Genomic DNA, 12,742 nt, shown 5'->3' with positions numbered 1-12,742 from the left:
ATCAGTGCTTTTTTATACCACTGATCTCTTTAGAAATGTCAATGGTCCCAAAAGAGTGTCAAAAGTGTCTGATCTGTCCGCCGCAATGTGACAGTAATGATAAAAATCACAGATCACCGCCATTAGTAGTAAAAAAAAAAATGAATAATAAAAATGACATCTGTCCCCTATTTTGTAGATGCTATACATTTTGTGCAAACCAATCATATGCTTATTGGGATTTTTTTTTTTTTTTTACCAAAAATATGTAGAATACATATTGGCCTAAACTGAGGGAAACATTTTTTTTGAAAAACAAATGAGATATTTATTATAGCAAAAAGTAATAAATATTGGGTTTTCTTCAAAATTACGAAACTTTTTTTGTTTATAGTGCAAAAAATAAAAAATGCAGAGGTGATCAAATTCCACCAAAAGAAAGCTCTATTTGTGGGGAAAAAAACTATCAAAATTGAATTGTACAATGTTGGGTACAATGTCACACGACCGCGCAATTGTCATTCAAACTGTGACAGTGCTGAAAGCTGAAAATTGGCCTGGGCAGAAAGAGGATGAAAATGCCTGCTATTGAAGTGGTTAAAGGGATATCTCCCCAGCACGGATCCTGACAATAATAAAAACACATTTTAGTAAAACAGGGAAAGGTAAAAATGTGGCAACCTTTAATTTCTGTCTGTGCCTTCTTGCTTATGATTAGTGATGAGCCCAATGTTCGTGTCAAACGTAAAAAATGGCGTGACCCCCCAAAATCCATACCAGATCCTTATCTGAGCATGCAGCCTGGCAGGCCAGGAAAGGGGGGGCGAGCGAGTGCCCCCCTCCCCACCTGAACCATACCATGCTACATGACCTCAACATAGGGAGGGTACTTTGGGGACTAGGACCTCTTCCTAACAATCCTGGGCTGTGGTTTTTGGAGTCTGCAGAGGACATGATGTCAGAAGGGGGAGGGGTCAGCCAGTTACATCACCAGGTGGCTCCACCCTTGCCTATATAAGAGCTGTTAAAGCAAAGAAAGAGCAGTCAGCAGGAGGCCTCTCATGGAGGTGTAGCTTGATTACATATAGCTGGATACAGTCCAGGGCAAATTCATCTTTACAGCTATAATCTTACTGAAACACAAAACTATTGCAGCACTTTTGGGGTCTTATTCAGAGTCTATTTGCCTTTGTTCTCAAATTTTCACCATTTCCACTTAACTGACTTTGGGGTTGATTTACTAAAACTAGAGTGCAATCCCTGGTGCAGCTTTGCATAGAAACCAATCAGTTTTAAGATTTTATTGCCAAAATGTTAAAGTCAATCTCCCCCTTTGTCTTTACTACTGAATATACAATGTTCACTCACCTGTAGTAGTGATGGATGTTGTAGTGGTAACTGGAGTTGTTTCAGTAGTGGTTGTTGGGGTAGCAGTCATAGTGGTGGTAGGAGAGGTAGTAGTGATGGGTGTTGTAGTGGTAACTGGAGTTGTTTCAGTAGTGGTTGTTGGGGTAGCAGTTATAGTGGTGGTAGGAGAGGTAGTAGTGATGGGTGTTGTAGTGGTAACTGTAGATGTTTCAGTAGTGGTTGTTGGGGTAGCAGTCGTAGTGGTGGTAGTAGGAGAGGTAGTAGTGATGGGTGTTGTAGTGGTAACTGTAGATGTTTCAGTAGTGGTTGTTGGGGTAGCAGTCATAGTGGTGGTAGGAGAGGTAGTAGTGGTGGGTGTTGTAGTGGTAACTGTAGATGTTTCAGTAGTGGTTGTTGGGGTAGTAGTCCTAGTGGTGGTACTACAGTCATAACTGTCATAGTCACAGCAGTTCACTCGGATCTTATAGTTGAAGCACTTCTGCCATAGGCTGTCACTTGGCTGATCACTGTTCTTGCAGATAAGACCATTAGATACATTGCAGTGAACATTTTGCTTCAGATCCTCCAAACTGACATCAGGGGCATTAACTGCTCTGCACTCAATCTGCTTAGGCACACTGCAGAATGTATATCGCTTTCTTATCTCTTCATATGTTTCGTAATCACCACCGTCCAGCCCATCGCTTGGCTTGTTGACATCAAACCACTCAGTCCACTGGCATTCCTTTTTAGGGACACAAGCTGTGAGGACAAAAAATATACAGGTCATTTAAAGAACATACAACATCTATTCAAAGTATGTATTTGGTTGTCACAAGTTCTCCTACAGTTTCTCCAGATCATGACTTACACAGAAGTACCGATTTTCTCCTGACTCCAGTGACAATACTGGTTGCCAGAGCAGCCAATCACCAAACACTAATGCAGTCATGTGAGAGAAAAGAAGCTGAGTGACATACTGCCCAATGCCCAGAATACCGTGTAAGGGTCCTTCTCCAGGTGAATGGAGTGGCCAAGCAGTGAAGAAAGGGGGTATCAGCAGTTGGCAGCTTTAATTAAAGTGAACTTGTTGTGTTGAGCTTCAGCAGATGCATACTCTACAGTGCCAACAGAGAGTCATCTACATAACTAGGAGGTGGAGATTCGGGGAAAGCCTGGCTTCAGAACTCAGGGGCTTGCAGTTGGCTGCTATTATATATCAAGGAGACATTTCAATCTTTTCTTACTATTTATAAAAAAATAAGGTTGTCTGAATTTCATTATATTATAAAGTAAATACAGGCAAATGGTCTGATGTCCAAAATGTTCTCTAAATATCTATACTTTTTTCAATGTTATAGGAGTATGCTAAATGACAGAAATGTTAGTTGAACTTACAGCCCCAGTAGGTAAAGTTTCAGATAGCAGCTAATAAAAACATGTATGTTTCATATTCTTTGCATTTATATGCATGTACTCAATGCAATGGGGTTGATTTACTAAAGTCAAATCCACTTTGCACTACAAGTACATTTGGAAGTGCAGTCGCTGTAGATCCGAGGGGGACGTGCAAGAAAAATAAAAAAACAGCATTTTAGCTTGTAATTGATTGGATGATAAAATCAGCAGAGCTTCCTCTCATTTCAAATCTACCCCTCAGATCTAAAGTGACTGCACATCCAAGTGTACTTCTAGTGCAAAGTGGATTTGCCTTTACTAAATCAACCCCAATGCACCTATAGGGGCCTTACTTGTGCAGGAACTGGAACAAGGCACTGCCAGGCACCACCATCTTGGATATAACATGGCCCCAGATGATGCAAAACATATTCCATTAAGAATAGAATAAATACAAGGTGCTTCTGAGTAATTTAGGAAGTGTCTGGACAGTTTTTGAATACCAGTATAATTTGGATCGAACTGCTTTGCCTTAGTGCTGCCATATGATTTCCATGAGGTTATGCTGCTGGGAGCTATTCCCAAAAGTACCACAGCAGCCAGCGTAGGGGTGGGGGGCAGCAAAGAACCAGATGAAAGCTTTGTTAAGGAAAAAAATAAATGCTAATGTTGCAGTATTGCCTCAAGGCATCAAAACAAGTCCTAACAACTAGTGACAGGATATCTTTTCTAGAGCTAATTTTTCACAATGACCTGTATTATATAAATCGACCTTGCTAATTTTACCATGGTATGGAGCTCCAGACTCGACTGTTATTATCTTGTGAATTCCCAGTGTAACTGTCTGGAAAATGCCTGGCATCGTGTACACTTGCCGAGTATGAGTTTTAGATGTCGTTTGGCTTTTAGGATGGGGGGGGGGGCAATATTTTTATTTGATTTTAGGGTACAGTATTTATGTTTTTATTTGCATTGTTTGTATAGAAAAAATGGTTAGGTGAACAGTGAAATACCCAATAGCAGCATTTCATAATTAGCAGCTTACCAATTCTCAGTTGTGGTGGCTGCATTTGTTTTCTTTTTTAGGATTTTTTTTTTAATCTTTATTTTAATCATTGTGATCCTGACAGTAAGCCTGTTATTTTTCAACTTCCCTTGACAGACTAAGCTTTCCAGCAAAAGTGGCAGTTAGAGGGTTGAGACAAACCTTTTACTATTGAGAGAGGTGCTTACAATGGTCAGCTTTTATTCTTTTATGTAAAACCTTTATCCCAAAATGAAAAACACATTGCAGTGGCTTAAAAAGTGTTAGTTGGAGTTTGGCATTAATTTATTAGTCAAGTCCATCTAAATCTGCTAGTACATCTAACACTACCCTCTCCTAAGATTGACAATACTGCTGTCCAAAGGTGTCTTTGTTGCTGTACTCAGTAGAGTGGAGACCAGTGGTGGCCTGTCCATAAGGGCGCAGGAGCGCCGCCCCCACCTGATTCCATGCATCCGGCCCCTAATCTAAACGCAGGGCGCCGGACACATGGATTCCAATAAGGCTCTAATTGCCTTAAAAAAGGGTAGGCTCAGGGAAGAGCCCACCCAATTAATATTCCCCCCACACAGTTAACAGCAAGCACGGACAAAGTTGTCGAAAAATCCGATCTTTCAAAACGTGATGACGTAATTTCGTTACGATGGGACTACGTTCAGACTAGTAGCCAATAGCTTTGATGTAGGAATTTGATCTGAGCATGCGTGGCACTTTGTCCGATCGGAATTTTCTACACATGATCGGAGTATGTCCTATCAGACCAGTTTGTCGGAAAATATTACCAGCAAGTTGGAAAATTTGGTCCGACGGATATTCCGACTGAAACAGTCCGATGCATACCACACACAGTCAGATTATCCGACAACACGGTCCGATAGGACACATTCCCACGGATTCTCCGACCGTGTGTACAAGGGCTAAGAGTGCATATTTTTACATCTGATCACTGTAATAATGTCACTGGATCCCAAAAAAGTATCAGTTAGGTGTCTGATTTGTCCGCCGTAATGTTGCAGTCCCACTAAAAATCACCACCATTACTAGTAAAAATATAAATAAATAAAAATGCCAAAAAAAATCATAGTTTGTAGACTATAGCATTTGCACAAACCATTCAATATATGGTTACTGTGATATTTTTACCAAAAATATGTAGCAGAATGCACATTGGCCTAAATTGCAGACGAAATTTGATTTTTTACATTTTTTTTTATTGGATGTGTTTTATAGCAGAAAGTAAAAAATATTGTTTTTTTTTTTATAGTGCAAAAAATAAACACCACAGAGGTGATCAAATAAAACAAAAAGAAAACTATATTCGTGGGAAAAAAAGAACATCAATTTTATTGTGTACAGTGTTGCAGGACCACACAATTGTCACTTAAAGTAACGCAGTGCTGTATTGCAAAAAAATGGCCTGGTCATGAAGGGGGTAAAACCTTTCAGAGCTGAAGTGGTTAAATCATCCACCACATTTAGAGATGGGCAAGCTGCAACATATTACATTTTTGTTTTGGGGTGTAATACCATTTAAAAAAAATGATTAAAACTTATGTTTTCTTACTTGCTTCCTTGCTCCCCATTTATCAGCATGCTAACTGTAACACAATTTTAAATGAAACCATTCCATTTTCATTACATACCTAATTTCAGACTCAGTGACATTATCACTGGTGTCTGTGCTTCTCTATGCAATGCAAGCAAATCTTGGCTAGTGAGATGAGATGATTGGGTCCTGTTTTAAAGATTTACAGCATTTTGCCTCAGTACTTTTGTAAAGAGCCCCAGCCCTGGTGGAAACATTGGGTTGACTCTTGGGAGAAGTTATACAAATATTTAAAATGCCTTCATGAGTGGCTGTCAGACTGGAGGAGGTGGGCATTTCTTGAAAGCCAGCATTTGCATACAGACCAAACTAGCTACAGGCATACCCCACTTTTACGTACGCAATGGGGTTTATTTACTAAAGCTGGAAAGTGCAAAATCAGGCTCACTGCATAAAAACCAATGAGCTTCCAGGTTTTATTACCAAAGCTTAATTGAACAAACTGGGGTTAAAAGCTCATTGGTTTCTATGCAGCAGTTTTCACTTTCCAACTTTAGTAAATAAACCCCATTGTGTACTTAAAAGTGGGGTATGCCTGTAATGCTGAAGCCCCAGGACTGAAATTGAATGAATGAAAACAGCAGGCAAGGGACAGCGAGGCTGGGAGGAATGAGCCGGTGATGCCACTCGTCCTGCAGCAAGGAAATTAGATGCCTCTATCTATAATGCTTCAGCTTTGAATGCACCCTGCAATAATTTCACAGTGTGAAATCAATTAAGCATTAGAAGTACAGAATAGGGGTTATACAACAACTATGCAAGATTAAAGCTGGACTTGAGCTTTAATATTTTATTATAGCATGTACAAGCTGTAGTAAAAGTCATAACTTACTTGAAGTTATAGTTGTCATCGTCCATGGAGAGGTGGTGGCTGCAAATAAAGGCAAGAAATTACAATATTGTAAACTGGTTTTAGTACTAGTATGAATCACTAACAAAATATTTTTGACCAATAAGCAAACAATTTTAAGTGTATATAAAATTCCATCTCTAATCGTGCAAGAAATTATACAACCACTATCATAAATTAAAAAACATGACAATAATTCTTTAAAATGGATGTAAACCGATTCATGAAATTTTAGCTGTGCACATATATCTGTAGTGTTTTCTTATCTCTATTCAAAGCACTAAGTCCTGTAGCTGTCTCATGCTCTGTTCTTCTATTCTGTTCTTCTGTTATCAGCATGATAACTTATGACAAATTCTCTGACACATGTGATAAAAGTAGACAATTTTGTATTGAGGAGGATGGTATATATAGATTAGCAGAGCCCCAAGCGATTCAACGAACAGTGCTGAAAGTCTCTACCTATAAGAAAAGTAACGTAGGACCTGATGGGATATAGAACATATTCAGGCTGATCTACTAAAGGAGTTGAGGATCTTTACTCAACAAATTGTGTGAATATTCACTTCAGTTATCCAATTATGTGAAAAGCAAATTTCAGTTCACTTTGACTACCCAATCTTATGTAAATGATACAAGAAAATAGCCAGCCGCTAGTTAAGCAATGGGATCTTTAGGCTCTGTTCATGCCTATGCAATTCAGGAATGTGTATGATGTCCTGGCAGGTACTCTGTGATGCCATTCATTCCTAATAGCACCCAAAATACACCAGTCAAATTATGTTCGCTAAATCGAACTACAATACATTACAACTTTTTCCCATGTACTGTAGTGCAATATGATTTAATAAAAAAAAAAAAAAAAATGTGCTCGCTCTTCTTTTGTGAGATTTGTTATATGTAGGGCATCCCATTGAAATGCATGGGCTGCCTAAACGTGACGCACAAAACAAGCAAAAACACAGGTGCACTTTTGCACTTGCAAAGGTGTGAAAGGAGCCTTATCTGAACACAAAAACAAACATTTAATTTGTTGTAATTTAATAGCCAATAGATGGTTTTCTTTTTTTATGATTGTCGTAATTCCTGTCATTTATGGAGGGAGCCATAGCTGTCATATATAGATGTTGTGTAAATTATTACAGAAAAAAATTGTCTTTGCTTTCAATTTAGCTTACGGAAAGCAACAAGAACAATCAAAGGGGATTTTGTGTATTTGCTGAAGGCATTTTTAGTCTATGGATAGAAAATGAATGCAGCCACCACCTCTAACTACTTGTAAGCTGCGATATATACATGTTTTTTCTTGTGCTAGGAGATATCAACACATGGATTGTGGACAGAAAGGAGATAATAACTGATGGGGGTTGATAACTAAAACAAATTTCAATCGTCTTTTTTCATTTTTTTACCTAAACATATCAAAAATTCACTCTGAAGGTCTAATGCTCACTCCTTAAAGCCCAGCTCTGGGCACAACATACGGAAAATAAAATATCATTGCAGTGTTGTCTCCCATACTGCAATGGTTAAGGTTTTGTTAACTCTAGGGGGTTGCAGAAGAGGCTTTATTACTTGCCTGGATTTCCACTCCAGCAGGATACTATTATCTGTGTGACCAGTCCACCATAGCCTCCTCTGTAAGCTGCTCCTGGCAGAGGTCAAACTTTAGCCTCCACCATGTACAATACAGGATTAATAGCCCTACATTGTATCTAATGAAGCTGAGGCTCTGCTCACAGATCAGAGCTTCAGAGAAAGGAGCATTCAAACCTTGCAGTGAAGGGTGGTGCCACTGTAAGGTTGTTTTTTTTTTTGTTCTTGTGCCTGGAATTAAGCTTTAATAAGTTACGCCATAGTCAAATTGAAATCCAAGCAGAGGATTTACAAATATTTTTTTTTACTGTACAGCTTAATAAACATGCCCCCCATGTCGAAATTATTACCTGTTGAGGTTGACACAGTTGTTGTAGTAACGGTAGTGGAGGTAACGGATGTAGTAATGGGTGTAGAAGTTTCACAAATCACGTGCTTCATTTTCTCAGTGCCATTCACACATTTTTTTACAAAGCAATCTCCAGATCCTGCTACTCAATAAAACAGACAGAAAATGATATATTTTCAAATAAATAAGCAAATGTATCATTCATTTAATTGTAAAGAGTAACTTTTATGAAATGATCTTTTCACCAATACCACCAATATTTGAATCTGCAGTAAAATTTATTAAAGCCAAAAACCAGCTCATTACCACGTGCAGCATGAACGCTGGTCTTAGAGGACCAAAGCGCAGCTTTGGGGAAAAGTAGAAGAGTTCAGCAGCCAGCTTGGGACAAGAGTGGTGTTAGTTAGGTGACAGTGGGTCCTGTTGGTGGGGGGATCTTAGAATGTCCTTGATACACCTCTCAGGATGGCCAGGCTACTGTAAAGTAGCTGTGACACAGGACCATACCTATTTTTGTGTGTTTGACCACAGGCTGTGCCCCTGCTGAAGATATTTTCAATCACTTTCTGTCCTAACTGGAAGTGAAAGGACATCTCCCCAATGGGGACACAGACTGTAACACAACATATTTTTCCGTGAAATAGATAAAGTTTGAAAATTCTGTCAGATTAATATTATTTAAAAAAAACTCACAGCTTGACTATAGTTAGTCAATAAGGGTCTAACAGAAATACGATTTTGCTTTAAATCTTCCTTGTGCAGTTTGTATGAATTTTTTAATTTTCGTTAAATGTATCTAAACCTCAAAACAAAATTACACATTACAGCAGAATGCAGGTTATCAGATCTTAGCCCCTGTACACACGGTCGGAAATTCAGTTCGTTTGTAGAGAATTTCCTTCGGACAAAGTGCCACGCATGCTCAGATCAAAGTACGAGAGCAAAGCTATTGGCTACTAGGCTGAACGTAGTCCCGTCGTAACGAACGAACGTCATCACGTTCTGAACGATTGGATTTTCCGACAACTTTGTCCGACCGTGTGTATGCAACGCCAGTTTCGGACAAAATCCGTCTGAAAGAATCCGACGGATTTTGTGGTCGGTATTTCCGACCGTGTGTACAAGGGCTTAGATGTGAAAGCTGCATTAGATGTTTTTTTCCTGTAATTTCACCTGGTGATTCTGCCATTAGCAAACTTCCTGTTCTAGGGTGACAAGTCACTTCATTGTATCTATGAAGAAGCAGCATTGTCACTATAGGTTGCTTTCCTGATTTGGACTCCTCCTCTCCTCATTTCTATAGCATAGGGTCTGTAGTCCACAGAGGACTGATAACATTTTTGAGATTCTAGTTAAGTTTATAGGAAACAAAGGACAGTGGATTATAGACAGGGTGAATGGGTATTTCTCTGTATTTGCAAACCCTGCAATCATTTCACAGCGTGAAAACAACTAAGCATTATAAGTACAGAATAGGAGTTATACAACTGTGCAAGACTAAAGCTGGACTTCAGCTTTAATATTTTATCATGACATGTACAGGCTGTAGTAACAATCATAACTTACTTGAAGTTGGAGTTGTCATCGTCCATGGAGAGGTGGTGCTGACTGCAAACAAAGACAAGAAATTACGATATTGTGAACTGGTTTCAGTTTTAGTATGAATCACTAACAAAATATTTTTGACCAATAAGCAAACAATTTTCAGTGTTCATAAAATTCCATCTCTAATCATGCAAGAAGTTATAAAACCACTATCATAAATTAAAAAATGACAATAATCCTTTAAAGTGGATGTAAACCGATTCATGAAATATTAGCTGTGCACATACTGTATATCTGGAGTGTTTTCTTATCTCTCTTCAAAGCACTAAGTCCTGTAGCTGTCTCATGCTGTTCTTTTATTATCAGCATGAGAACCTCTGACAAATTCTCCGATGCATGTGATAAAAGCAGACAGAGTTTTGTGTTGGGGAAGATGCTATAAATAGATTAGCAGAGCCCCGAACGATTCAACGAACGGAGCTGAGTGTCCCTACCAATGAGGAGAAGGGGTGTGTGCCTTTCCTCCAATCAGCTGTCTTGGCTGCATGCCCAGGCAAGCTGCATTTATGTTCCTGGGTTTAGATATGCTTTAAATACTACATATTATTTAAGATAGGTTTTTACTGATATTTCATAACCTAAAAGAGTATTAACTTTACTGGAAACAGCAATGCCCACCAACAACCATGCGTTGGCTGCGGAAAGTGGAGGATATAAACAAGATGGAGGATTTGGTTCTTACTGTGCAACATAACCGTGAGAAATACACATGAGCTACTGCTATGGTCCTGAGCGATAGTCATCTTCTTACCTGCTTCCCTTCCCATCCCTTCCCTTCCCCTTCCTTCTCCCCCCTTCTTCTCCCCTACTCTGCTCTTTCTGCTCTATCTCTCACTATATCTTATTTCCTTTTACTATTTAAGAAAAGAGGGAAAAAAAATTGGGGAGACCCTATTACCCCTTTGCACTTACACGATAGTCACATTACGCTAGTTACAACCGAGCAAGCTAATTGCAATCTCTGTCTTGTTTTGTACCAATGAGTAATATGATAATGCAATATGTTCATTGATTTATTATGAACTGAACTACATGTTTACAATCTCAATTATCATCATGTTATTGTTGTAATAATGGGGTCTGGCACCTTTGTTGATCAATAAAATTATATTTGGAAAAAAAAGAGTATTAAATCCAACATTTTGACTTTCCTCTGGATTACAACATATAATATATATTTCTTGCTAGTATCTTCAAAATCTTCTAAAATTGCACTGTTAACGAGATATAGATGTTTGCTCCAGGGGATATAGTTAGTAGGTTGAATAAAGACACCAGTCCATCCTGAGTGAGTGTCTACAATTGGCCCTATCCTTGCACACTCACATCGGTCCCTACCCTCAAGGAGCCCACAATCCAAGGTCCCCATTTATATACTAGGGCCAATTTTTGGACAGAAGCCAATTAACCTACCTACCAGCATGTCTTTAGAGTGTGGAAGGAAACCAGAGTACCTGGAGGAAACCCACGCAGGCACAGAGAACATGCAAACTCCAGGCAGGTAGTACCGTGGTTGGGATTTAAACCAGCGACCCTTTTTACTGCTGGGCAAGAGTGCTAACCACTACACCACTGTGCTGCCTGGGATGACATCACTCGTGCATGCGCAGTTTACTGTGTATTCATGTCACACTGCCTTCCCTGTGAATGCAGGGAGCACCATGCCATGATGGTGATTCCAATATGCCTGCACGGGAGTGATTTCATCGAGGCCTGGCCATTCAAGCAGCTGGAGAGAGAAAACCCAAAAGGAAGACCAGGCGAAGTTGGAAGTGCCTTTGATCAGGGGAGTGATGACAGCTCAGCGCTTCTGGGTTTTATTTGAGTTGCACAGATGTATCTGCCTTAATGTGCTAATATATGGTGCATTCTAGCACATTATTTCATAAATCAACTGGGAGCCCATTTATAAAAAAAAAGAAAAGCAGAGTTTAGTACTGCTTTAAATGGTCACATTGTACAAATATTTTGTGATTCAAACCCTTATTTTAGTTACTAAGGAAGATGCAGCTGATGATTTTCTGGTAGTCAAGGTTTATAAGGAACTCTGAATTGAGGGGTAGGCAACCTTAAAGAGGTGGAGATCTACCTGAACCAGGGTCGTCTTTAACACTTGGCAAAGGGGCAGCTGCCCCAGGCCCAGTCATTGTTATGGGGCCCAAAGCAGCTGACACTCAAGCCCACACTGCCCTCAAATAGTTGATAAGTGTATTAGGAAAAATTTTGCCCAGGGTCCAATTAATATTAAAGACGGCCCTGACCTGAACAACATGAGAGACGTCAAAGATCACTGGGCACAGTGTCACCTCCTCACATCTTATTTAAACAGGAGCAAACAAATGCTGCATTTGTAAAGGAGCACTTAGTTACATTCGATAGTAGCACCCTTTAGGCCTCGTTCACACATTAAGTTGGAGGAGGTGATTGTAAAACTCTGTGGTTGAGTTGTAGTTTTACCTCCCCCAATCCCAACCTCTTTTGGTGTACACATGATGCAGCAGGAATTAAGCCTCCTGTTGCTTCTGGTGGGTGCTATCGCCTGCCAATCCTGACCCATTCAAGTAAATGGGGCCACTCTTCAAGAGGCCCGCAACTGCATGCTTCTGCGGGGTCCAAGGGGTGAAAGCAGGTGGTGAGAAAGCAACACAATGCTGCTATTATGCCCAGTGTATTGCTTCACACTGACCTGAAGATCTTTTCTTTCCTGCTGCTGGCAGCACTCTGGAGACTGCTAGCTGGGATAAAAGGTGGAGTACAGTTAGTATCACTCCGCATGGGACAGGAGCAAGAACTACAATTTAGGCATTGACTTATGTGGTTCCTGCCCCTTTATAGCTCCAACTTTACAAGTAGTCCCTCTGGATTGTGTTGTGTTTTATTCTCTGGAATGGCACGTCAGCAAGCCCAGCCATGATCTACGAGTCATCTGCCTGAGATCTACTGGTAAATCGCAATCTATAGGTTTAA

General features: G+C 39.8%; 1 protein-coding gene across 3 annotated transcripts in view; it reads right to left on the bottom strand.

Moving 5' to 3' along the window:
- The window catches only part of LOC143935891 (mucin-5B-like), a 163,805-nt gene that overhangs the window by 79,417 nt on the left and 71,646 nt on the right, over positions 1 to 12,742 (bottom strand). For all 3 annotated transcript variants that reach the window (XM_077460067.1, XM_077460084.1, XM_077460076.1), the window contains exons 28-31: positions 9,737 to 9,778; positions 8,172 to 8,312; positions 6,208 to 6,246; positions 1,348 to 2,088 (exon numbers count right to left, since the gene is read on the bottom strand). In XM_077460067.1, the coding sequence (XP_077316193.1) occupies positions 1,348 to 2,088; positions 6,208 to 6,246; positions 8,172 to 8,312; positions 9,737 to 9,778 (963 nt within the window). The remainder of the gene's footprint in view (positions 1 to 1,347; positions 2,089 to 6,207; positions 6,247 to 8,171; positions 8,313 to 9,736; positions 9,779 to 12,742) is intronic.

This window comes from Lithobates pipiens, unplaced genomic scaffold (genome assembly GCF_037356315.1).
Source record: "Lithobates pipiens isolate NorthernLeopardFrog02 unplaced genomic scaffold, aLitPip1_a1.2 Scaffold_10, whole genome shotgun sequence".
Classification (NCBI taxonomy): domain Eukaryota; kingdom Metazoa; phylum Chordata; class Amphibia; order Anura; family Ranidae; genus Lithobates; species Lithobates pipiens.
Note: the sequence above shows the minus strand (reverse complement) of the source record. Positions and strands in the feature narration are given on the sequence as shown.